At 40.9% G+C, this 27567-nt stretch overlaps 3 protein-coding genes across 3 annotated transcripts; 2 read left to right on the top strand and 1 right to left on the bottom strand.

Moving 5' to 3' along the window:
* Positions 1-835: 835 nt before the first annotated feature.
* On the bottom strand, positions 836-15202 carry LOC4350599 (uncharacterized). The gene is made up of 25 exons (XM_015761869.3): positions 15020-15202; positions 14431-14522; positions 14206-14322; positions 13345-13430; positions 13015-13273; positions 12701-12897; positions 10796-11287; positions 10359-10686; positions 9040-9180; positions 8855-8932; positions 7667-7783; positions 7492-7581; positions 7306-7398; positions 7169-7228; positions 7023-7091; positions 6835-6921; positions 4211-4312; positions 3660-3749; positions 3503-3583; positions 2367-2447; positions 2194-2289; positions 2059-2115; positions 1921-1965; positions 1786-1851; positions 836-1048 (listed from the first exon to the last, which is right to left on the bottom strand). Exons 1-25 carry the CDS (start codon positions 15198-15200, stop codon positions 1013-1015), a joined length of 3141 nt encoding a protein of 1046 aa, XP_015617355.2. The 5' UTR covers positions 15201-15202; the 3' UTR covers positions 836-1012.
* Positions 15203-15691: 489 nt separating this feature from the next.
* Positions 15692-26918, top strand: LOC136353943 (uncharacterized). The gene is made up of 7 exons (XM_066305341.1): positions 15692-15997; positions 16099-16149; positions 24090-24460; positions 24926-25062; positions 25145-25259; positions 25352-25661; positions 26352-26918. Exons 2-7 carry the CDS (start codon positions 16114-16116, stop codon positions 26487-26489), a joined length of 1107 nt encoding a protein of 368 aa, XP_066161438.1. The 5' UTR covers positions 15692-15997; positions 16099-16113; the 3' UTR covers positions 26490-26918.
* On the top strand, positions 17254-23037 carry LOC107279351 (uncharacterized). The gene is made up of 10 exons (XM_066305342.1): positions 17254-18699; positions 19771-20009; positions 20315-20387; positions 20565-20835; positions 20930-21327; positions 21404-21595; positions 21688-21893; positions 21988-22282; positions 22364-22462; positions 22540-23037. The coding sequence occupies exons 1-10, from the start codon at positions 17254-17256 to the stop codon at positions 22891-22893; spliced, it is 3573 nt and encodes a 1190-aa protein (XP_066161439.1). The 3' UTR covers positions 22894-23037.
* Positions 26919-27567: the final 649 nt, after the last annotated feature.

The raw sequence follows: 27567 nt of genomic DNA, 5'->3' as shown, positions 1-27567 counted from the left end.
TGACAAATTATTAAGCGCAAGCCTAAAAGGGGTATTTGAATAAGTGCCAAACCTAAAAGTGGCAAATAGTTAAATTCCCCAGGGAAATGGGGTGGGTTGATTCGGTTAGTTGCTTCGTGATGAGGTGGGTTGGGTGTGAATTTGTATTGGATTCTAGCCCACCAGCAGCCAATACAGACTGTTTCATGTTATGGTGGCTTCGGCTATGTTTAGATCCAGCGATGAAAAGTTTTAGCTTATCACATCAGATATACGGATTACAGATTCATGTTATGGTGGCTTCGGTTATGGTGAAGTATTAAATGTATACTAATAACAAAACAAATTACAGATTCTACCTGTAAACTGCGAGATAAATTTATTAAGCCTAATTAATCCGTCATTATCAACTATCTACTGTAGCACCACATTGTCAAATCATAGAGCAATTAGGCTTAAAAAATTCGTCTCATAATTTACACGCAATCTGTGTAATTAGTTATTTTTTTCATTTATATTTAATAAACCATGCATGTGTCCGAGCATTTAATGTGATAGGACGAAAAATTTTGCTAGAAACTAAACAGACCCTTCCTTGTTTTGCTAACAGAATGGGAAGGCCTATGGTCCCGTTCGAACATCCAACATGAAGAAAGATTAAATACGCATGCAAAACTAGTCAAATCATTAGCACATGATTAATTAAATTTTATTTATTAAAAACTGAAAAGAATAAATTTATTTGTTTTTTTATAGCAACTTCTATGTAAAAAGCTTTCACAATAGTTTGAAAAATGTGCTAACGAAAACCGTGGAATAATCTGAATCATGTTGAAGTTTAGAACGAGGCAACATATATCTGACAACTGAAATATGATCGAGACTATAAATCCAAGGACCAAGGATTATATTATAATGGGGTTACATCCAGAATAAGGAAAACAACTCAGTTTCAGGTTTAGCACAGTGGCGGCCCTTACTGCTAGAAATGCTAGCTGGCATGCATATGTCGTACTTATCATATAAGCTGTAGCTACAGTTCTGAAGCTTCAATCTTCCGCATGAAGATCTGTTTAAAAGGAAAAGAAAAAACTATTTTAATCCAGAACTTGCCATAAAAAGGCAGGAAAAATATAAGCAACAGAAACCATGACAAACGTCAAAATCAGTACGACAATGAAAAATATAAGCAACAGAAACCATGAGAAACGTACAAATCAGGAGTACGACAATGATATCACAGATCAATAGCCCAAATCATTCCAAAATTTTACCAGATCAAATGCCTACAAAGAACATTTCGAATAAATTGTTGCAATCAGACTCAAACGCCAATTGTCAGATCATATGACAACTAGCACGACTTTCAAATCAGACTTTCCCTCAAAACAAATTTCCAAACATGGTTTCGGATAAAACTAAAGATATTGTTGCATTGTAATTTTCAAAAGGTAAAAATATGTAACACACTCCACAATCCATTTAGATGCATATCTAGCTGGATAACATGTACATTACCAAACTAGTAGCGTTTAATCTTTAATAAATCATGTTAGGTGACAGGCAAAGAGGTTTTAGAAACTGGAAAAACAGTGCCAGACCTATATAGAATATAAGATGCGTACGTGACCTAGTAAATTTATCCTCCAAAACAATAATAGAAGTAGTTCCTCAAAAAGTCAAACAGGAAGAAATAGTGATTTAACAGCAAAGTAGCACTGCAGCCATATTACAGATAATAACTAGGCAACAGGAAGAAATTGAATTTTCCAGGGTAGTGCATGTCAGCGCGATAAAGACACCAACCTTTTTTAAAGGTTTCCTAAGTACATCATAATATAAGCCTTCATAGTATCTTGTTTCCATCCAAATCTACACGAATAACAAGAAAAAATGATCAAATATTGTGCTAAATACAGAAGAAGGGAGATTATTACATACCTGTGTAAGATCTTGTCTCCAATTATCGCATAATACTTCAACAACCTGCCAAATTACCAACTATTAGTATGTTTTCACGGAAGGAGCATTCTATGAATGAAGTTAATAAAGGCTAGTTTTCAGGAGAACTGAAGTTACCTGTTCAAAAGAATCTTCCCAGGTACTGTCGCTCCGTTGTGACATTTCCCAATAATCCTTGCATTATTCATAAGTTATGTTGAGCTTCACTCACTATTTGAATAGACAAGAAAACAGCACCAATGAATGAGTTACCATAATTCCTTGAATGACAAGGTATCTAGGAAAGCAATGTCCTCTGAAAACTAAATCTTCAAAATTGTCAATAAGTCGTAAGAAGCACCCTTTCTCCTACAAAAAATAGGAACATGACTTCAATTGAAATATTTAGCAAAATAGAAGGCATCTAAATTCGGTGAGTGGCATACCCAATCTGTGCAATTGTTATTCACGTCGAAGAAACCTTCCACTTCTAGCTCACTCATCAAACTTTGAAGACCATCTTTCAGCTGGGATTCGTTTTATAAATTCAAATAAAAAGAAAACAGCCCAACAAAATAACATGAGCATATTCAGTTTCCCCCTCGCTTATTTCGTCATGGATCCAAGTCCACAACATTAGCGTTCCAATGCACAAAACAACCAACAAAAATGAACATATACAAAGACCAGACTTGCGTTCGTTACGACTGGATAGAGAGGAATAGTCCCTTGTTTTCCCACGCGCACGCTTTCCAAACCGTTAAACTGTGTTTCTTGCAAAAAAAAATCTATCGAAAAGTTGCTTTAAAAAACATATTAATCCATTTTTCAAGTTTAAAATAATTAAGACTCAATTAATCATGTGCTAATGGCTTACTTATTTTGGGTATCTTAATCTTCTCATTTCCCTTCCTCTCAAACACTCCCTAAAATGGTTTTAACCCTTGATGTTCACCATTTTATGTTTATTCAAAGTAAATGATGGAATCAGTCCTATCAAGGATAGTTTATGACATAAAATGAAGATAAACAATCCATTAAACCCCACTCCCAGTTACTGCAAAATCTACTTCAACCTCATACAGTAAAGCACTCAGTGTTTTAGCACCCCTTGACCTTCAAATACGTCCATCAGGTGGCAAAATTAGCAAAGCTAGATCAACCAAATGGCGAAGAACGATTGGTTTACATATTTGAGTGCGGTTGAAGTGCCCGTTATAATAATTGACAGTTGAAAACAATGCTCAGGAAATAATAGGGGAGACTCAAATGGACTTCTTCCAAAATAAATAAATAAATAGTGAGAATGCAGAAAAACTATCAGAATGTCATCACTTCAATTGTCCACAAATCACCAATATGGTTCTAACATGTCATCTTTCATGTACCATTAGAGATTTTACTCGTACAGTCGATTACCTGTGGTCATGTTGGCAAGATTAGCACCTCTACTGGGTGCATTATCATTGAGCTACATGCTCATCTTTTATTGCAAGTTGGAATTTCTTGTTACAATGCACTGGACTAACTTGGACTAATTTTCAGGAAGATTGCATGAAACAAAGACACCAAAATAGCATACCTTCAGATCTGTCAGGATATTTCTCAAGCATTCAGCATAAGTGTTTATTTGGCGTTGCTTCTCCAGAATCTGAGCTCGTTGCTATAAGCAAGATAAACTTTTAAGGATAAAATGTAACCAAAGCAACCAAGTAATTGTGCAAAAAGGGTTGTTGTACCTCCAAAGACAATGTAATGAGTTTTCTGTCCAACTGCACAAATTGACTTTTCGCAATGTGTTTATCAGCGAATTCCTCAATAAAGTCATCCTGCAGCGAGCGACAAAACACTAAACAAGTAACTACATCGAATTGATTTGGATAGCATATTTAGATGCTAATTTGGAGACAAACCACTAAAATGTTATGTTCTGCAACAAATGGACCCACATGATTCCAAAGAACAGAACCACAAGGGATGAGTAATCACATGGTAAAGGAGCTTAGGGGACATAAGACCTTGAAAGCAATCAAGGAAGGAGTGGTGAATTGAAGAGCTAGATTTGCTAGCACGTGGTTTAGTTCTACCCAGTTGACAGGAAGCAAGTCTGAGGTTATTTAGTAGGTTACCAAGAGAAACACTAACATGCATTTCCTTTCACTGTAGTTATAATTTAGCATAGCCTAATGGAATACATAAAATAAAATCATCCCCCTCCACCACCCAAATATGACATATTAGCTTTGCTATGTATGATGGTACCATTGAAGTATCACAACAATGTAGGTACCTGGAAAGAACTAAATTTACAAATATCACCATCCAAAACGCCTGAAGCCAAGTATCTGTCAAATTCTTTATGCAACTGGACTTGTTCTATTGCTGTAAAATACTGTAAAATCACTGCACATTAATACTTTAAACTCACAAAGGCAAACAGCAGTCTTGATTTAGATTATCTAGTAAAACAGAGATAAAATCAACATATATATAGTGATGAAAAAGAAACAGTTAAGAATACACTTCTGTGCTTGCTTCTGTTTCGACCTGTCACAAGAAATCTTTTTATAACTCTTCAAGATAAAATGCCAAGAGCGCACCTGCTGACAAAATGCTCAACTGTATTATGGAAGTATGCCAAGTTTTAACAAAGGCGAAAGCAACATATCAATCCTGGAAGTTGATCCTGTTTGCTGTATTGTATAGCTGGTTGTGTAGTTTTCTCCGTTCTGTTTGGGCCTGTTTAGTTGGTGAAATGAAAATTTTTGGGTGTCACATCGGACATTTGACCGGATGTCGGAAGGGGTTTTCGGACACGAATGAAAAAACTAATTTCATAACTCACCAGGAAACCGCAAGACGAATCTTTTGAGCCTAATTAATCCGTCATTAGCACATGTGGGTTATTGTAGCACTTATGGCTAATCCTGGCCTAATTAGGCTCAAAAGATTCGTCTCGCGATTTACATGCAAACTGTGCAATTAGTTTTTCTTTTTATCTATATTTAATGCTCCATATTTGTGTCTAAAGATTCGATATGATGTTTTTGGGAAAAGTTTTTGGGGAACTAAACAGGCCCTTTGTATAGTTGCCTTCCATAATTTATGGCTCATTGCTACATCTCTACACCTTTCAGAACCATTTGATTTAACAAAATATAAACCCAAAAGTTTGACCTAAGAAACAAATCTACAGACCCTTCTCTATCAGTACACATCTTTGTACTACTAGCATCTATTCTGCAACCTCTGGTCATGGACAGTGACATCATATAGGTAACTTTGTGATGGCAAATTGGCAACTGAGGAGAAGCCGGCCAACCAGCTTAGCTCATCATCAAATAGCCTTGCCCCAAGAAAATAGACTTTCAGCCCTGTAAATTTCTTGAGTTAGTTGAACCACATCAGACTTGGTGCTTTTGTCAGGTGGTGGGTCTCCAATATAAATTCACAAGTCTCTTGGGTTAGTTGATGACCACATCAGATGTGGTGCTTTGCCAGATGGTGGGTCTTTAATATAAATTCATAAGTCATGTATATAATATGCTCCGCAAGTAGTAAATACTACCGTTTTCTTCAGCCAAAACAACTCACATTTTAATTCCTTTGGACATTTTGCTGCTTCTAATTTGACACAAACATAAATGCCCTCATTAATCACAAATCTTATGCTATGTGATATATTCCACTAACATTGAATTTTACTATCCATAGCATTTGTGTTGTCTTGGCATTATGATAAGATGCAAAAGAAATTAGTAGGTACTTGCAGTATGTAATCATTTATCACAATAAATCCTCCTAATTTTATTGAAGAGCTGTTTTGTGGTCCATAATGAAGTTATGGGGCCAAAAATTACAAAAAAAAAAAAAATCCTTCTTAGACCACATACTCTAATTAATTGGAAAATGCTACTTAAAAGATTGAGACCATAAACAAGCCTGCAGCAACACATGGGCTCAAAAGAATTCCAATCAGTGCTGTAGTTACTTTATAGGACTGTTATGAATGCGAGGCATCTGTCTGGCACAGTACTTTCTAGGTGTTATGAGAATGAAAATTTTGGATAGCATTATGAGCACTTTCTTGATGTTGTAACGAGTATGATACATTTGACTATTTGATTCACAAATCTACTTCATCTGATACCTTGGTTTCACATTCTGCATTGACTACAATAAGATATTCAAAGATTTCCTTTTGAATGTTATTTAAATTTCCTACACTAGAACATAATGACAACTTATGCAATTATGATGAGTGCAGTTGTAAATTGTTACACATTTAACATAGGCTCCATTGGGCATTGTAGTTGTTTCTCAAACACAGGATTAGAGCCATGACAATAAACACTTACTGTAATTTGTAATGCTATCCATAATTAACAATGCTGTGCAGCACTGAACAGCAGCAGCAAACTGACTCTCAGTAGAAATTGAATGCAAGTAAGTAGAGTATTTATTATTCAAGTTAAGCGCCCAAGTGGCAACTATTTAAATAGAAGACCATATAAGCAGCAGCCCACAACTAGCAACAGTTCTCCAAGAGTGGTATAGTATTATTCAATATAGTTAGCTTTCAAGTTTGGAAACTCAATGTGGAAAATTTTTGAAACACATAAGAAGTGGATCCTTAGATTGTAATGAGCCTATATTAACAATGTAGAGTTTGTAGAGAGATAGCGCAAGGTACTTGCTAAAGCGATCTTTTGCAAACTGCAGTGTAAAAGGCACTAAGAGTAAACACGGATCTAGTGATCTACAGTCACAACAAGAACCACAATAGAAGAATAACAACACAACAATGGCAAAGAGAAGCACATTGTATAGTTTAATTTAAGACAGCACAAATGTTGTTACAAACAGACTGGAAATCAAAAGCACATGTAAATGTACAAACTAATGAGAACATACCCCAGATTCTGTCTTCTTTCTATAGATGTATAATTTTGCATAAGGTTGCAAATGGTCCAAGAAATCTAATGAATCTGGTTCCAATGGCTGAAAAAACGTTGATTAACATTGAATAGTCCAACAAGGAAAAGGGACAAGGTCAAAAAAAAAAAAACAAGGAAAATGGATATGGAGGAGAAATAAAAAACCTCGTAGTTTTTTCTCTCTTCTGCAAAAGCTAACTGATGAGCTATCTCTACAAGAACATCCATTTGACCCTGTATATTATAAATATTATACAAGATGCACAGTAAGAAACAGAGAGGGACTTTTGGAGGGTGTAAGGGCAGCTCACCTCCCTGATTAAAGGATGAAACTGAGGTTCCCAAAGAAGCAATATTGAATTGTAGAAGATCTAACAGAGCAACAATTGTCAGAATAATTTCCAAATAATACTTTTAGCAACAACATTGAATTAAGGATAATACGCACATTAACTGCATCTATTGCATCCGGTTTAGTATCTACATTTATCACAAAGTTTTCCTTCAATCGATTCATAGCATTGTTCCAACCATTAGAGAGCTGCAAAGAATTCAAGTACACATACAGTATTGAAACATCCAGGTATATTATGATACTTTAACTCAAAAAAAAAATAGTAAGCAAGAAAAGCACCTTGATGTAAGGCTTCGATTTAATAAGTTCACAAGTCCATTTGGAAATTCGATCAGCACGTTGCTCTGAATATGCTCCAGGCATCTTCCGCTTTAGAATGTAAAAAGATTAATTAATGTTAGGCAAGATACATGCACACAAATGTATGTGTGAAGTTATGCCGAGTATTGTATACTTGTAACAAATTTGATATCATCCAAACAACATGATCTGTATGGCTCCTAACACCATGCCTGGATCGAAATTCCAGGCTCAGATTCTCAAAAATCTTGGCGCTATCCAAACAACAACACTGCAAATGAAAAGATTATTAGACAAACTGCTCTCTTCATAAGGAAATCACCAAGGCATTTACCACATATCTTTACATTGCATATGGTCCAACATTTCGAAATCCCTTTCTGAAAGTCATCTGAGTGTTACTAAGCATAAGCAAATTGCTTGCTGCAAAGCTGTTTTACATAAACTCTCAGCTTTTGAAAATTCCCAAACCTAGGAGCAAATCAGTCTTTTACCGTGTCTAATGGACGGAGTAATAATGGTGATGGTATACAATAAGGAAGAAAATGGCTTGTACAATGGTATATAATAGAATCATTCATTGTTGATTGTATATTGTAAAATATTAGCCTTGTCAATGGCATATAGTGGATTTGTTCAATATTTTTCTGTAAAAATCTTACAAATAACACATGCATGCCTACATATTTGCAGGCACAGAAGATCTGAAGTGGGGGGTGGGTGTAGAAAAAAGAAAACCTATCCTCACCCTTGACTCTTTTTGAAGGGTAATATGAGATATGCATAAATAATCTGATTAAAAAACCACATAAGCTATTCTACTAGTAAATACTACTTTAGAAAAATGAGATTATGACAGAAGTTGACATGGTTATGTCAAGTTCTGCAAGCTCATATAGAGCAAAGCACTATATAATGAAAAAACAAGATAACTTGTAGTAGTATATCATTGTGGACACACGAAATAGTCAGAAAATTTTGCAAGAACCAATGAGTTTGAAAGGTGGAAGCCACACTCGATCTATTCTCTTTTTTTTTTCCAAATTACATATTTCTGCAACCTTCAACTAGTCACTGCTACCACCCAAGTGCAAGATCGACTACCACCAAGAAACTAGTTACTTCAACTAGTTTTAGATCAAGTAATTTGGTGAGAATAAATAAGCTTTAAAGCTGGAAGTTGTACTACACCTGTTCTTTTTTCCTCAACTTAAAATAGTTACTGCTACTCCCAAGTGTAAGATCAACTATACAATTTTGTTAGCTATTTCTATTGGGAAATGAATTTAACTGAGAAATGAACATTATGGTGCAGGTACTCCAGTTCAAACAAAACAATTACCTCTTGACAATCCATTGTATCAACTTCATGCAGCACATCAAGATATGTAGGAAGATACCTTTGAAATTCTTCTTCAAACTGGTTAGAGCATTAAAAAACCATTTTAAAAGAAAAAATAAGCACAAAAACTAGGCTACGCAATGTTTCAAAAATTATATTTAAGACAAAGTTAACAAGAAATGAACCTCCCAATTCCACAGCGTAGCTGGAAATTCATCAGGAATAGCATAGGATGCCTTTACACAAAGTTCTTTCTTCTGCTTTGTTAACCAATCATCAAACCAGTATGCTATGTTATCAGTATCCTGGTCTTCACCTTCCAAATTCTAATGGATATACACAAAGATATGAAGTTATGTACATCAATGTTTCAAAATATAAGAGTAAAGAGTTAATGCGATATATATAAATTGAGCAACTACACACCCCTTTACAGGATCCTGGACTGTTCATAGAATCTACTGTCCTACAATGTTAAATCCTGATCAGTATAGCTAGCACAATCTAACCATTTTCCACTTTATATGGAACTAAAAATACAGAGTTTACATTTTACTATATTATTACTCTCAGGTGTAGCATTCCCCACTTCTCCGATTAGCAACCAGTCTTGGTTTATTCTTTGCTCAATGTGGGGGGAATATGTGGCATGCCTTATATGTACCTAACCTATAACAAACTAATTTAATCCAACTAGCTGATATAACATATGACATTACAATCAGGTAAGACGACATCCCGAAATGGTTGTTAAGTCATAAAGTCAAGCTGCCATGCTACCAACTTGCCAACCAGTAGTAGACTAGTCATCAACTAGTCTATTAATATTGGTAGCTTTTACCGATACAACTACTTACTGCTGCTGCTGTGGATCTTGAGCAAAACAGAATAGCAGAAATAGAAAGAAGGACAAGATCAGGAAAAAGGAAAGAAATAAAGAATATCTAACTATCAGAAGAGAGAGGAAGATGGAAAGCTCTCTCTTGGAGCTTCTCTTTTTATCCGCCTTCTGCCACATGAAGAATCTCTGCAGTGCATTAGGAGGGAACCAGAATATAGCTTCCAGCGCAGAGGATGAAGAGTTGAAGACCAGTGAACCAGTGCCAAGTGCCACCAGGTTCAGCTGCCTCACGGTCTTGATGCTTGCCTGCTTGACCGTTCCCTGTTCTATGCTGACCGTGCCTAGAACAGGGAAAGGCAAAGCAGGAAAGCATGTATGGTCCCAAAGCTTAACCGTTCCCTGTTCATGCAGCTAGTTGCTAAGTTGGCCTAGCAGCATGACTGGTGCACTATGGTCTCAACAAGAGCATCTAGTTGTGCAGCTAGGTGACTAATTGACTACTCATTGACTAGCTCAGGCTAGTTTGGGGACTACATCATGTCAGTTGTGGACTCCAATAGTAAATCATCAGTTCTCTGCGTGACTTGATAAGCAAATGACATTGTGTGCATACAAATAATCGACAAATAAGAAGGGGATGAGAACAAAGCCATGAAAAACTACCTGACATCGTATGTAAACTTTATAGATCTCCTGACATAGAACCAAGAGATCCTTGGTGGCTTTCCTGCAATTGATTGAGTTCATCAAGGGAGATAACTTTCTGATGGTCTTTTGAACTGCACATGGAAGATCATCATATAGGCGTCGGATTATAGCAGGAAGCATATCATCTTTAATAAATCGCTTGAGCTTTTCATTGTTTGTAGCAACCGCGACTTGAACCAAAGAATGACAAAAGGGAATGGAATCTATTGCTGCTTCACCATCCACCCAACATCCAAAGAGATTCATGCTTAACCTTGTAAAGCAATCATTGAGTAAAATATATCTGCAAATAAAGGGCATATGCTCTCTTAGAGCCACATTTACAAATGATGACACAAAAACATAATGTAATGCCACCAAGGAAATAAAAACAGTTTACTCTTTTTGCATACCCAACTAAAGAGGTAGAGGGTGTGCACTTGAAATCGTGAGAAGCACTATTCATGTCAAGGACAAGACCCGCACGGTAAACACCTTGATTCAGTTCTTGCGAAGCTAAGGCCCCAAGCAACTTGGATACTTTACGAGTCAGGTCAAGAAGTAGGTAATTTTCCATTTTGCTTACAGTTTCTTCTGATCCACAAATATAACCAAAGAAAAGTGGAACATTAGCCTGACCATTATGTAGAAGACTGAACCATGAGTAGTAAAGCACGTCTCCACAGTAGTCAAATAAGGGTAGTAAGAGCTTCAACATCCATTCTACCCATAGATTATGAGGGCAATGCTTGATGAATGGAACAATGACAAGATCGATAAGTTTGGTTAGATGCCGAATTTCCATTGATCTTATGTTTTCCATGATAGCATTGTTGATTGATGAATTGTCTAACAGCTCTGAGAATGCGCCCTTGATAGTTGCACATAAACCTAATAAGTTGTACCTGCAGCAAAGTATAAACAAAGATGCTCAAATACAAAAAAACAAATTGCCAAAAAAAGGTATTGTAAATATCCTATTTAAATTTAAAGGAATAAGAATAAGAAAAAAGGCTACAGTACAAGCTGTAACAAAAACTATGCATATCAGTTTAAAGTCTAAAGAAAGAATAAACAACGGACTAATAAAACAGCAACTCCATTTATAGTACAGATTTAGGAATGGAGTAAAACTATAACAGTACAACATTAGGTCAATGCCAGCAGTAGTGAATGTTGAGTGGAACGCCTTTGTTGTGAACAATGACATGAAAAAGCTCTATGGAAAAAAATAAAATTTATAACTAAATAATTTCAGTGCTAACAGCTAACATGGTACATACAATTTAAGGTTACAAAATGTTTCTATTGTTTCTCCTCTCCCTTCTTTTTTTGCAAGTGAGTCACTCCCACTAATAGGATGTGCTCATGTGCAGCACATGAAAACACAGTTTCATGACATGCCAAAATATGAGCAAAACGGAAAGTTGAACACTCAAACAGAAATGAATTTCTACATGGTAATTACACTAGATTATGCATAACATTCAAATTATGATTCATTCAGTATCATTTATACTTAAATATTACTGCATTGTAAATTTACCAACTAGGCACCAGCATATGGCTAAATATATGATAACTTTTTTGCACTACTACCTCAGTTCACAAATAAAATCATTGCCTCCATTGACCTAATTACATATATAATGCTAATCATTTTTTTGGACAAGATGTGATGGAATTGCCACTAAATAGCTGTCATCAGAAAATGAGTGATGCATTACTATGGACAAGGTGCATACAGTTAACAAGGGTAGATTAGACACCCTGGACCACCCCATACAACACACACAAATACGGTCTCCCTCCTATTATTACTTGCCTTCCCTCAATAAGCACTGTAATAAGCAATGGAGAAAGATCCAGTCAAACCAATAAACTCAGAAACCCAGAATTGTGGCATCAAATCTGGTGGAAACAAAGAAGAGTTCCAATCAAATCCACTACACTCAAACCAAATAGAGGTGAGCAACTGCAAGGTGACTAGGCTGGTGATATAGGCGGTAGAACCTAGGCCAGGGTAAGTTCACGCTCGCTCTCTCCCCCTCTACCACTTGACCTGTGGATCTCCTTCCTCTCATTCTCTCTAAATCTAAATTAAAGAGAACATGCCTATTAAACAAATCAAGTTCATTCCTGCAGTAACTAATTTGACTCAAGGAAATACATACTTCTGAAGAAAAATGAAAACGTTGGTGCAATTCATGAAACCTACTTCTCAGTAGTAAGCATTCTCTGACAGCAGGAAACAAAACAAAGGCAAAAACACCGAAAAAAAAAGAATCTAAATCAGCTATCATAAACAATATGCGTACCCACTCTCTCGGATTAGCTGTAACCATTGTGCTAATCCCTCTTCCAACTCTTCAGGCCAAACATCTAGAAATTCCAGTGTTTCTCCTCGGAATCTCAAGATCTGATCAACATTTTTCATCTTTCTAGCTTCTATAAGTTCTTCTGGGAATCTAAGTACAGCTCCATCCATCCATAGTGCATGTACAAATCGAATCAACTGAAATTCAACAGTCATATTCAATTCTTAAGTGTTGTTATTAGCAATACAAACAACTGTTAAGACTTATAATATTCAACTAATCTAATTAAACTGACAGAATTATATGATATTTACCTTAAGTAGTGGAGGAATGATCAATGAAACAAGGGACATTAAAGTTGAATGGCTTATTTGGTCTGGTTGATGTAACATATTGGTCTCTTCTCTGCACTTTGAAAGCTCTTCCTCAAATATTTTTATAATTTTCAGCACAGCACTCCTAAATTCACCATGACAGCATAAGTGCTTTAGGCAAGCTTGCCACTGAGGTTGTGACCAAATTCTTTTCAAAGAACTAAGCTGGGAGGAAAGCAAATCTTTCTCTTTCTCAAACCTGCATTCAAAAGGCGAATCATACACTTCATATCTAGCAATGTAACTGTAGGTCATGTCAGTTTCACGTACCATGAATAGGTTGCTGCAGAAAGAAATGCTTCAGAGATAATGGTATGCTCAGCAAGCAGCTGATGAAAATAACCCCCACCAGTAACCTGTGTAATGAACAGAACACCTTCAAAATAGGAGATATGCATAAAAAAATATGACTAATCAAAGTCTCCCAAACAAAAAGATTCCAGATACTAAAATTTATTGGATTGTACACTAGGTTATTAAGTTTGCACGATGTTCTGTTTGGTTTATGAACTTGATAACTCAACATGAGCATCCATAAACTTGCACAAGTGCATGCTGGAAAGTTTGATCTGGTTCATATTAAGTTCAAGGAACCATATCCACATGCAACATAACATGTAATCACTTATGCAAATATGAGGCACTAGATGATGATTACTACTATGACCATGGGGCCTAAGTTTCATAGATGCTGTGTTTCGATCCAGGACCAATAAGTGGTTTCAGCAATAATAGGATGTAACATACAATTCAAAAGAAAAACTAACGAGACAGCCATTAGTACACCTAACAGTCATCGGCAAGAGTAGAAAATTCATGCTCAAAACAACTTGTGCAAAAAGAAATGAGTAAAAAGTATGATTGATATTTAAAATGGAAGAGAGAAAATAACTGTTCACAACAAATTTCTCCTCTTTTTTATCGTTACACAATGATTTTGGATCCTATCTCAGTAAAATATTTGGAAAATTTCAAAGTTGATTTAAGTGTCCTAATCTAAGTGTTAGAATTGGGCATGTCCCCGCATTTCAAAGCATGCTAGAGAGAACTTATTTTCTTCAAGTATTAATACAGACCAATATCAGACAAAGTGCAGACTACTGAGAGCAAATGGAACAATAATGTGCTTACCGATATTCTTGCATGACCAAGCTCATTTGACTGTTTGCCATGATCAGTGTAATTAGTTTCATTCTCACAGCTTGCACCATCGCCAGAGCAGTCACTGCTGTTGATTTTCATTAGACCCTAATGAACATAGAAACAAAATAAATGGGATTGGGAAAGTAAAAAGTCAGTTTCTGCAAAGATAACTTGTTACATGGAATGGAAATGAACACAAGATAAAAATAACACCTGATCCTGTTCAACAGGAGCCACGTCCATTTGAGAATTTCTTTTGGTTGTGCAACTGGCGAGCATTAAAAATTCATCATCACCATTTTCTCCTACCGGTGGATTCATTCAAGAGAAAGATTAAGAAATTTATACCAAACAGAGTACAGCACTACATGTATCAAATTGCAAGTTGAACTACACATGTAGGTGTAAATTGTATATGATTCATCCGAAATATACAATTATGAAAGAAACAAAAAGTAATTAGACTGACATTTGAGTAAGAAAATAATAGTCTTATTACACAGATATATCATAAACATGTAAATGCAAATAAGTTTAACACTTGTGCGCAGGGGCGGATCCAACTTGGGACCCCCAAACTTTTGGGGAACAAACAAACTGTTACTTGTATTAAGGTTTAGGCTCTGAAATTAAGAGAAGATCTTCTTCCAGATATAGAAGAGCTAGGGTTAACGCAAGCAAAGTACTCCCGGCGGGAGAGAGATGAATCAGAAAGAGGCAGATATAGAAGAGCTAGGGTTAACGCAAGCAAATTACTCCCGGCGGGAGAGAGATGAATCAGAAAGAGGATGGGGATGCTCACCAGGATCCCCTCTCCTCCCCTGCTCCGCTCGCCAGATGGAGATCAGCGCCCCTCCACTGTTCAGCCGCGAGGAGCCTGCGAGACGGGACGGGAGATTTTCCTTTTTACGCAAGGGACGGGGAAGATATTCGAGTTGCCTCTGCTGTTTTTTTTTCCTTTTGTCAGCCGATTTTGTGGCCATCCGATTTCTTCCAAGATTAGTGCTCCAGCTATCGTACTACGGGGCTTACACCACCCGTTAAGAGATATTTAACCATTTGCCACATTTAGATGTGGCAATTAATTTTTTGCCACTGAGCCCACATGTCATAGACATATATAGACCCACATGTCATTGAGGTAGGGGTGACAAATAGTTATTTGCCAAATCTACAAGTGATAAATAGTTAAAAGCCCCGTTTGTTAAATCCGATTCTCTCCACACAGTCTCTCGCCTTGAAGGGGGAGGAAAGAGGGTTCATCCGGATGTCGGCGACTAGGCCTCGCTGCCCGGGTGGCGTGTTTCGGCACCAATGGTAAATTGCGGTTAGCAGACGCCACGCCGGACAGGGGGTTATTAGAAAAAAGAATGTTCATAAAGGACCAGATTGTAAAAAAAGTCCGGTTCTCGGAGGAATCCGCGTGCCCGTTTGCGTTCGCTAAGCGGCCGAAGCCCCGAATCGCAAATTCACAAACTCCGCCAACCGCCCAGCCCTAGCCGCCGCCGCCGTCGCCGACGGCGGCCACCACCGAGGCCCTCCATTTCGCTCCCTCCGTCGCCGTACGGCTTCCACTTCGAGGGCCCGCCCGACGCGCGGACCTCTCGGCCGGCCCGCACCAGCCGCGCCGCCCGCTCGCCCACCTCGACCAGCGTCGTCTCTTCTTCTCGTACCAGTGGTTCGACAGGGGGCGCCCTCTCGTCGCCGGTGCTCGACCTTTTCCCCAGTCCCCACCGTGAAAGCCTCGCCGGGCCAATCCCCGCCCTAAGTCAAGCCTGCTGTATGTGCATTCGTTTCAACTCCATCGACGCTTAAATAATTTCCATCTTCTTTTTCCTGTAAAAGATTACTCATTGCAAGCGGTTATTATTGTTCTAACAGAAACACGGTTTCACGATGGTCAAGTGCAGGATTGCGACATGTCCAATTCTGGTAAGTAATTCTTTGCAACACTTTTCTCTTTTTTTCTTTTCTTTTTTTTTTTTGAAGGAAGGGCAAAAGGTTTGCCTCGTATGTGTTAAAAGAGGAGAAAACTATATACAGGGCATGGAGTAAGGTTCCATGCCAAAAAAAGGACCTAACATTACGGATTTATCTCCTAAATTGTTACCGTTTTTTTGACAAATTGACCCTTTTCAAAAACTTATTTCGAAACTAACCCCTGCCAAAAACTTCAACCAAAACTAGGCCGTCGGCTCAGCGCCAAGCACATTGGCGCTGAGGTTGGCCGTGTCAGCGCCAACGGGACTGGCGCTGACATTGTGCCACCGTGGCGGCCGGGCCGATCCCCTAGCTGACGTGGCAGCTACCTCAGCGCCAACCGCTTCGGCGCGGAGGTGCCCAACCTCAGCGCCAAGTAAGTTGGCGCTGACCTTGGCTACTTAGAGCCCGGCCGAGGCCGCCCCAGCCAGTTCTTCCTCCGTTTTTTCCCCAGCCGCCCGCCTAGGGTTCGGTCGCCACCGCGTTCTCCTCGCCCAATCTCCCCCAAAAACCTCTCTAATCGAAGGTGATTTGTGCGGCATTGAGTTTGGGATCGGAAGAGAAGGTAAACCCCTCTATAAACCCTAAGTTCCCCAAAGTTTTATTGGATATTTTGCATTGTTTTGGTTGTAGACGTGGTTTGATAATAGTTGGCTAAGGATGGATTATTAGATGGATAATATGGGTGGGGATGAAGTGTGGAGGTGGCATATCTTTATCCATTTGGTTGTTATTGATACATTTGACAAAATATATTTGGGATGGATGTTTGGTGATGCACTAGGGTTTGATGGGAGATGGATGTGTGGTGATGGCCTAGGATGTGGGATGGATTTGTGGTGATTGAGAGAGTTTGAAAGGGGTTGATGTGTGGTGAAGGGTAGGTAATTTGTAGGAGTAGAGTTTTTTTTTATCAATAATGTGTAGTATTTGAGTAATGTACTTATTTATTGGAAAAATAAGACATTTTGTTAGCTTTTGAAGTATTGGTATTGCAATGGTAATTACATATTATTTTCATGTAATTAATGTTTATGCATGGGTTAAAAATTGTAGATGGATAGATTGGTCCGGCTTCATTATGGTGGTTGTGTGGTAGATGAAAGTACACATGGAAGCCAATTTGAGGGAATGACAGTTAGACAATTAGTGTTTTTTGCGAAGCCTACCTTTGAGGAGTTAATGTCTCGCATCAAGCATGAATTGGATTGGAATGATGAGTCGGTTGGTATGCAAGGGAGATACGATGTGGGCGGCGGTGTCATGTCACATAAATTTATGTTAGACTTGAATGGAGAGATCGAATGGCAAACATATATAGATATAGTATTGGGGTCACATTTCAAATCTCTTGAGGTGTTTGCATGGAAGAAAGATGGTAGGATAGGGAAGAAAGAACTTATAGACCCTAATGAAAGTCCACTCATAGAATCACCCATTAGCTGTCACGAACTGTCGGAGAGGTGTAGTAGGAAGGAAGAATTGATTGAGGAAGACGTGGAGGGGGGCGAGGGAGTAAATGATATGGCGGATGTGGAGGTCAGGGAAGAGAATGACCCGGTAAGGGAGGAAGTACATGCAGAGGAGAATGTGCCGTTAAGGGAAGAAGTACATGCAGAGGATAATGTGCCGTTAAGGGAGGAAGTCAATGTGGAGGAGAATGTGCCGGTAAGAGAGGAAGGAGATGTTGAGGATGGTCGGGAGGTAGGAGATGATGTGGAGTTGCCTGAGGAAGAAGCGAATGCTAAGAATGTAAGTATGGGCCTAAGGGAGTTGGCTAGGCTGAAATTCTATACCCGAGAGGAGTGTGAGGAGGCTATGATACGCAGTGGATTGAACCCAGGCTGGTTGGAGTATGATACAGAGGATGAATTGGATGAGTCCGCTTCCGACTCCGATGATGATCGTCCAGTGCGTAAGATGTCAGAGCATGAAAGGACTGTGTTTGCGAAACTGGTGGGTAGAAACCCGGAAATAACTCAATTCGAGGATCTTACCAGATCTGGGCTAGCAATTGCTGATGGGGATCCACAATATGACGGTGCCTTCGAACCAATATGTGATGAACCAAGGAAGGGGTTGGAGTTTCGATCGATGGATGATCTGAAAATATGGCTACAGAGTTATTCTATCCGTGTCCACCGGCCGTACCATGTGAAGGAATCTAACGCGTCAGTAAAGTATACTGTGGCTTGTCTCGATCGCCATTGCAAATGGCAGATTAATGCAAGGAAGAGTGGAGGAGATAGGTGGCGGGTGACTAGGGTGGGCGAAGACCACACATGCTGTAGTGCGGAAGTAACCGGCAAGCATTTGCAACTTACTTCAAGGTTTATTGGAAACAGGTTGCAGGCATTTGTGCGAGCTGAACCAACTTTATCTCCAGCAGCGATTGTCGAGGCAGTTGAGCAAATATGGCACTATCGGCCTACGTATGGCAAAGCATGGCGTGCTAAGCAAGTTGCTATGAAGGTCATTTGGGGAGATTGGGACGAGGCGTATGTTCGCTTGCCTACACTGATGCGTGCCATCAAAGCAAAGAACCCTACCATGCATTTCCGTGTTGAGGCTCATTCCGAGAAGTCCAGGATGGTGGATGGAGTACAGAGGCGAGTATTTGGACGTGCATATTGGATATTTGGCCAGTCCATAGAAGCATTCAAGCACTTGAGGCCGGTGCTAGCAATTGATGGCACTTTCTTAACCGGTAAATACCAAGGTACATTGCTCACGGCAATAGGGGTCGACGCCGGGTTACATCTTGTTCCCTTGGCGTTTGCTCTGGTAGAGAAGGAGAATACATCCAACTGGGAGTGGTTCATCAACATGTTGAGAAACAAGTTGATCGGTCCTAATAGAGAAGTGTGTATAATTTCTGATAGACACCCTGGCATTTTGAACTCCATCATCCACATCATGCCTCATCACCTAACCATTCACCACAGGTGGTGCATGAGGCACTTCTGTGCTAACTTCTACACAGCTGGAGCTACGACTGATCAGATGAAAGATCTTGAGCGCATATGTCAAATAAATGAGAAAGCATTGTTCCTAGATGAGATAAAACGCCTCATGGGTGTGGTCGGAGAGAGGCCAAAGAAGTGGCTAGAAGACCATATGCCACTTAAGGTCAAATGGGCAAGAGCATTTGATACCAACGGGCGTCGTCATAGCATCATGACTAGTAATATGGCCGAGAGTTTCAATAATGTATTGAGAGGCATTCGGAAACTGCCGGTTACAGCTATTGTGGCATACACATTTTCGAAGTGCAATAGTTGGTTTGTCGATAGACATAAAGAGGCAACTGTAGATATCCTGTGTGGAAAGAAGTGGCCCACAAAAGTTAAGGACATGTTGGAGGAGCAGCAAAGACGAACCTTGGGGCAAAGAGCAGCATGTTTTGATTTCCCTTCGATGAAGTATGAGGTCAGCGAGCAAGGCGGAGTCACGGCGGCTGGGGTTCAATGGGGTGGACGTCACTACGTCGTGGTTGCGAGAGATAACACATGTAGTTGTCAGTTCCCTCAGCTCCATCACTTGCCATGCTCCCACATGATAACCGTTTGTAAGTTGCGAGGTTTGGATGTGGAGGTGGCCCCCCGAATGTGTTATGAAGCTTCCAATAAGGCTGTGCAGGACTCGTACTCCCCTAGGTTTGAACCTTACCTAGATCCATCGCAGTGGCCAAGTTATGATGGAGAGTTCTTCGTGCCCGACTTGTCGTTAAAGAACAACACACGAGGAAGAAGAAGGACAAGAAGGTTCAAGAACGATATGGACAAAGCATACAAAAGCTCAGCCAACCGACGGTCACAAAAGCCGAACAATACAAATTCAGAGCCGGTCATGCAAAATAGATGCTCGCTATGCCACGAACTAGGCCATAAGAAAACTAGGTGCCCGAAGCGAGACAAGTCTAAGGATCGACCGAAAAAGCGCCGTAGGACGGGGGGAGGTGGTGAGGGTAGCACACAGGTGGGATTGGATGACATTCATTTGCTAAGTTCATATTGTTGCTTCAATGTTTACTTTCTGTTGTCCTCCTTTCCGGCCTCATTGTGATTTTTCCATTTAATATTTTTTCAATTACTAATGATTCCATTTTCATTTGCAGGATGGAGCACTTTCCGGGGTTGGAGGATTTCTACGAGGAGAAGCACCGGGCCCCACAGATTGCCAGCGGAGAGGTTAGCATCAACAATATTCCATTTTTTTTATGATCGAATTTATTTTTTCTTCTTTGATTTTAGTTTGTACAGATAGATCAACCATCATGTCATCCATAGTCATCAGGTAATAGATGGATGATGTACTTTGACACCTGGGAGTCACTAACATGTTATTATGTTTGTCTATTGATGCAGCGCTTGAAGACCCTTCGAGTCAGAGGTCACACGGCGCACATACTGTTCGACGACCGGTACGTCCCGTACATACGGCGGGCGAAGCTCTTGGCGTTCGTGACCATGGCGCAGCGACCGGTGCCTCTGTACAACGCCGCTGCTCTGACGGCCCTAGTGGACCGGTGGCGTCCAGAGACACACACCTTCCACCTACCGTGCGGGGAGCTGACGGTCACTCTGGAGGACGTCGCCATGATCCTGGGTCTTCCTATCCGGGGTCAGGCGGTCACAGGTGACACAGCGTCAGGGAATTACTAACGAGTCTTCGTATTCATTTGTTAATTTTTTTGCAATTACTAATGATTCCATTTAATTTCCGGTTACAGGTGACACAGCTTCGGGGAACTGGAGGGAGAGGGTCGTGGAGTACCTTGGTCTGGAGCCTCCAGTGGCACCTGATGGTCAGAGGCAGACGAAGACATCAGGGGTTCCTTTGAGTTGGTTGCGAGCCAACTTAGGTCAGTGTCCCGCTGAGGCAGACGAGGCTACAGTACAGCGATACTGCAGGGCGTACGTGCTATACATCTTCGGCAGTATTCTGTTCCCTGACTCTGGTGGAGACATGGCTTCTTGGATGTGGCTGCCGTTGCTCGCGGACTGGGACGAGGCGGGTACCTTCAGCTGGGGGTCGGCTGCCCTAGCCTGGTTGTACCGGCAACTCTGTGATGCTTGCCGAAGGCAAGGCGGGGACGCGAACCTAGCAGGCTGTGTTTGGTTGCTACAGGTAAGTTCACGCATGTTATGTTTCATAACATTTCAATTTCTTGCTAACATGTTTGAACCTAACGTATGTGACGCAGGTTTGGATGTGGATGAGGCTTCCAGTTGGTCGGCCCATGTGGAGGACCCATCAGGCTTGGCCGCACCAGGATGCAGACCGACGTCCCACTGTAGCTCACCTGTGGGAATCGGTCCCATCTCCAGTAGTAGGCCGCAGGAATTTGGCGTACTACCACTACACAAACGAGATGGACTACCTACAGCCAGAACATGTAAGCTATTCGGGGTTCTATGACACATGAAGATGGTTTCTTACTATATAGTACTAACTGTGCTTCAATGTGTTTTATTTTTGTTGCTGCAGGTGGTGTGGATGCCATATCAGGCACAGGAAGTGCTCGAGCTAGAGCTGAATCCCATGTGCCATATAGAGGATGCGTTGAAGACCCTACGGTGCCCACTGATCTGCTTCTATGCAGTGGAGTTCCAGATGTGCCACCGCGTGATGCGCCAATTCGGGAGGCTTCAAACAATCCCGCACCGTTTCTCCACGAGTATCGACCTACACAAGTTAGTAATTTCACTTAACAATTTATTTTGCTTGCCCAATCAGTCACTTCAACATTTACTACATATTTGAGTTGGACATTTCGCATACGTGCAGGGTGGACCGTCGGAAGAACAAGAAGGTGACTGATTGGGCTTACTACCATCAGGATCATATCACGCAATGGGAGAAGTTCGAGGAGAATGGAGTACCAGACCAGGGTCAGCACAACGGGACGGAGTTCGACTTGTACTTGGCGTGGCTCCACAGGACCTACCGTCTTGTCCTACGTCCGGCTTGGACACTAGCCGACATAGCGGATGACCCCGAGGATGTTGAGGAGGAAAACGAGTACGATACTCGTACCCGTCTAGGTACCACGGTCGAGACGGGACCTGTTCGCGACAGAGTGGTTAGTTTCTAGCATTAATGTTGTATATTATTTCATTTCAATGCCATATATGTTGTGACTTACTTCATTTGAATCCTACAGGCTCGAGAGCTCTTGCGGACCGTCAACGACGCGGGAGTGGCGCTAGGCACGACTCCTGGCTCCGAAGGAGAGGGCGGCACCCTCCGCAACGCCCTACAGGTAATCGTTGGAAAGAGATGAAACTACGGTGTTTTCTTCCAAAAGCGATAACTTAACATGGATTATTTTTTATGCAGAGACTACGGCAGCGATGTCGGAAGTTGGCAGCAAGGCTCGGCTGCAGGTCGACTGATGTGGTCGAACATGCTCATGCCCACCAAGAGGGGGATGAAGAAGGGGAGGTGGGTGACGAGGAGGGCGAGCAAGACAAAGAGGCGGAGGAAGGAGATGAGGAGGAAGAAGGGGATGAGGACAGAGAAGAGGAGGCGGATGAGCTCGGTCCCTCGCAGCTAGAGGACGCACCAGAGTCGTCACAGCCGGATATCTCGCAGCCCGGCCCGTCTCGACCACGACGCCGGCGGGCTCCTTCGCAGGACTGGAGGTACACCCCCGACGTGCCTCGTCCTCGCACTAGAGGTAGGAGGAGGTGAGTGCATGGTTGGGATTGATGTATGGAATGATGTATGGAATGTATGGAATGATGTTGGAATGATGTATGGATTGGTGATCTATGGATGTATGGAATGATGTTGGGATTGATGGATGGATGTATGTTTTGTATGGTTCTCTGGATATATTACTGCCTGTAAATTTCTGTCATTTGATGTTTGCCTGTGTTGTGTGCAAAGTTTTGCTAAAGTTTGGCAGGGCTGGGACGTCAGCGCCATGCAAAATGGCGCTGACATGTCCAAACTCAGCGCCAGTGCACCTGGCGCTGAGGTTCCAGCCCAGCCATCCAGAAGGCTTGCTGGGCTGGACCACGGCCGAAACGGCCAAGTCCCACCTCGGCTGGCGCTGAGTTTCCCACAGTCAGCGCCATTATGGCTGGCGCTGAGGTCCTAGCCCGCAAGCCATCCAGAAGGCTTGCTGGGCTGGGCCAAGGCCGAAACGGCCAAGTGCCACCTCAGCGCCAGCTCGGCTGGCGCTGAGTTTCCCACAGTCAGCGCCATTATGGCTGGCGCTGAGGTCCTAGCCCGCAAGCCATCCAGAAGGCTTGCTGGGCTGGGCCAAGGCCGAAACGGCCAAGTGCCACCTCAGCGCCAGCTCGGCTAGCGCTGAGATTCCCACAGTCAGCGCCATTATGGCTGGCGCTGAGGTCCTAGCCCGCAAGCCATCCAGAAGGCTTGCTGGGCTGGGCCAAGGCCGAAACGGCCAAGTCCATCCTCAGCGCCAGCCAACCTGGCGCCGAGTTTCCCACAGTCAGCGCCATTATGGCTGGCGCTGAGGTCCCAGCCCGCAAGCCATCCAGACGGCTTGCTGGTCTGGGCCTGGGGGTTGCGGCCAAGTCCCACCTCAGCGCCAGTCCGATTGGCGCTGAGGTTGGGCACCTCCGCGCCGAAGCGGTTGGCGCTGAGGTAGCTGCCACGTCAGCTAGGGGATCGGCCCGGCCGCCACGGTGGCACAATGTAAGCGCCAGTCCCGTTGGCGCTTACATGGCCAACGTCAGCGCCAATGTGTTTGGCGCTGAGGCGACGGCCTATTTTTGGTTGAAGTTTTTGGCAGGGGTTAGTTTCGAAATAAGTTTTCCAAAAGGGTCAATTTGTCAAAAAAACGGAAATTGTTAGCTCTAGTAGTTTTGCTGTTCCGGCCTTCACCTAAAATTGGCATCATATTTGCATATTTGTAGGTTGATGGGCATACGGAGATACTTATCACAGATTTCAATAGCAAGAAAATGAGTAATCATAGAAATTCTCTTCAGTATTTTGTTGGTGAAGCGAAATCTGGTGGTGAAATGGAAAGGTTACCCGGAGTCAAGGCAACTGTTTTCTGTTTTGAAGGTGATACAGCGAAAACTGCACACGATCATCTAAACTGTTTGAGCCATCCTTATGTGATTAGGAGCTTAGGCTATGGAAGAGGACTAGGAAAGCACTCCAGATATACATTCCTCGCTGTTCCTTTTTTTGATACCACGCTCGCGGAGTATCTTCCAAAGGAACGGAGTCTGTGCATTCATATGGATAGACTCACAGTGGAATTCATTGACATTGTTGGGTATGTACTACCACCTTTATATATCTATATTTCCATTTTTATATGGATGATTATCTGCATGTTTTTTTAAACAAATGAGCAATTAATTGTTGGTTAAGTGTTATAAGGAGAAACAGAATGGATGAATGGTGGAAGTGAATTATTTTTAAGGCTTTTCTGTTACAAAAAAAGTTAGGGTAGTGGACTAATGGCACATGCATTAACTCATATAGCACCAATGGTAATTGGATCGTCCTATTATGAGTATAATAAGCCAAGAGAATTTAGTTAGATATTCCCTATAAGTCTATTACTATTGACACATATCCCACTCAGGCTTATCAGCTTAATCAAACCATGGAAAGATGGCCATTAGGAAGGAGTGCTAGTGTACTTTTCTCCTCCTTAGGCAGATGATGTTACTAATTTTTTTTAGTCAGGTACTCAGGTTTCTCATTGACTAACATTTGTTACTTTTTATAACAGCCAGATTGTAAGGGCTATGATTGCATTACACAACGCCGGATTCTGTTGCAGTAATCTGAAAGGTGAGAACATCGCGGTGATGAAACAACACAATTCCATGTGTGCAAAGATTTGGAATTTTGAGAAGTGTAAATCTGGTAAGTAAGTTTCATATGACAAATGAAATTACCTGAACTGCTGTGGTGTTTTTAATTGTTTGTTCCATTGTTGCAAATGAAGATGATGACAAAGACCAAGATTGGAAAAATCTTGGTACATTGCTTAAGCTAACAGGGCTTTGGACCCCTGAGGCACGCGATCTATATACTTCGTTGTCATCTGGCAATTTGAAAGGGTAAGGATTTCATTATAAAATCCTCTTATCCAATAGTGGAGTGAAACAAAAATTTATTCATTCATTTCTTTCTTTCAATTCCTCTTTTGTAGGATGGACATATTAGACCACAGCGCTCTTCTGACAGTGAGGAAAAAGTTTGAAAACATGCTTGTGTTTGACTTTCACGCAATGACACATTGGCCAAAGGAAGGTATACAAGCACAAGATTCAACACAAGCAGCTTCAATGATGCAAAATGTGCAAGCTCCTGAATGGCTGGATGCAAGTTTTAATTGGAGTTCCACAAGGCCTTCATGGATTTTTGCTGCAAGCCTAACAGATCCGCCTAATACATACAGAGGATTTTCAAGAATGATCAGGCATCTCATTGAACATGAGGTCGACTTTTTGTCACCAATGGTATTAGCTACTTTCAATACTTGTGTTAAATTTAAGTTACTTCGCCAGTTGTGATGCATGATATGTTCAATTCATATACCATGCACTATTCACCACTTAACTTCTAAAACCATTCAATTTACCCCGATAAAACACTGTTCATCCTTAACTTTTAAAACTATTCAATTTGCCCCCCTCAGTTCAAATTGAGGTGGACTTGTTCTGCTTTGAACCAAATAATTGTTTGTACAATGAATATATGTGCTCCTGTATCTTTTTCGTTGGTCAGTAATAACCTCAAATCCCTCTTCCGTAGAAAACATGGCATTTTCTCCTGCCATTAGCACACCCATGGAAGTAATTTGTATTAAAATCCCCTTGCAGAATCCATTTCTCATTGCCCCTTTGCTGTCGGTAGAGTATATTGGGTGGTATATTCTCAAGTTTAGATTCTAATCTGTTCCATTCTTACCACTCTTTTGGCCATAACTGTCTTGTTTCTCCTTACAAATCAATATCTCCAATCTGTCTTAGGAGCTTCTTTTTTTCTTCTTCTTATGGAATAGCCCCCTTCATAGCCCAACCTCTCGTAAATTGCCTTATTTTAGCCACAAAGCTTGCCAATTATCTGATGAATACACTCCAACCGTTTATGCTCCCAATGTGTTGCAGTTGAATCACTAATACTACCTTTTCCATAATGTGTTGCAGTTGATCAAGAGAATTACTCCCCATGATCGATTACAAGGTGAAAAAGAAGTTGATCTTGAATGGTATATGAGGAAAGCATGGGCAGAAGCTTTCCTGAAACTGCAGAACTTTGTGAGGGAATCAAAGCTTACTTACTAACACACCTGGTACATAAGTGTTGTGATTTGAAGTCTAAAACAGTTCCACTCCACTAAATTAATTCTTGCAGTAAGCAGAAAATCTTTGCCTTGCAACAGTTAGTTACAACAGCTAGAAACCAAAACCACTCCTAGCACTTACAATACAAGTCGTGTTCTTGTATTGTATAAGCTGGTACATTTTCTGTTTTTTTCTGGAGATATTTTTGCATGCTTTTACCAACCAGTAGCTGAATTCGTTCCGGGACTGTCACAATATAATCTCTTTTGTGTGAGCCTGCATGCCGCAGAACTGCTGATTCTCATGTGCACCTGTCTCTTGCGACAAGGGCTGTCAGAACTTCAAGTAGATGTAAGATACAAGCCGTATTGTGTCCATATCTCTGCTTGTTTTGATGGAAAAAGACTACAATATGATGTTTTTGGTCCACTTCTGTAGCACACTTGTGTTCTTTTTTGCGTGTGGAGTGGGATGTATCATATCCTTTCTTTCTATATAGTTAGAACACTGTTTAGCACGGATATTCTCATTTTTTTTCTCGTTTTTCATGTATATGTTTCCTGAATTGCTAAACAATGTATTTTTTTAAATATAAAAGTTGCTTTAGAAAAAAATATTTTTTTTCAATTTTTTTAGCTCATGCTTAATTAATTATGCTCTAATAAGCCATCTCCTCCATCCGAAGGCAGCCTAAGAGGCCTTAACTCCTGTAAAACTGATCACATATGAGGTCACGTCACCTATAATATAGACCGTTAAATATCAATGTCCTTCATTTAATTTAGGCAGTTTGAGGAGTATTACGTATAAACCTGCCTAACGCTGATTTTTTTTATTAAATTATTTAAAAAAATTACAGATGTAATTGCCTCAGGCTTTTGGGAGGGCGTTTTTTATATTTTTGTGACGTGGCGTATGGTCGTTGGCTTCAGCTACGGTCGCTAGCCGAGGGGGCGGTAATTTGCAACTGGCCTCCTTGCCGTGAATTCTTTTTATATTTTTGGACCTTTTTAATTTTTAAACACAAACCCTTTTAAAACTTATTTATAAGATCTAAACTTTTTGGTCATGCTAGCCG

Source organism: Oryza sativa, chromosome 11, assembly GCF_034140825.1.
Source record: "Oryza sativa Japonica Group chromosome 11, ASM3414082v1".
Lineage (NCBI taxonomy): Eukaryota > Viridiplantae > Streptophyta > Magnoliopsida > Poales > Poaceae > Oryza > Oryza sativa.
The sequence above is the reverse complement of the archived record's forward strand: the minus strand, read 5'-3'. Positions and strand labels throughout refer to the sequence as shown.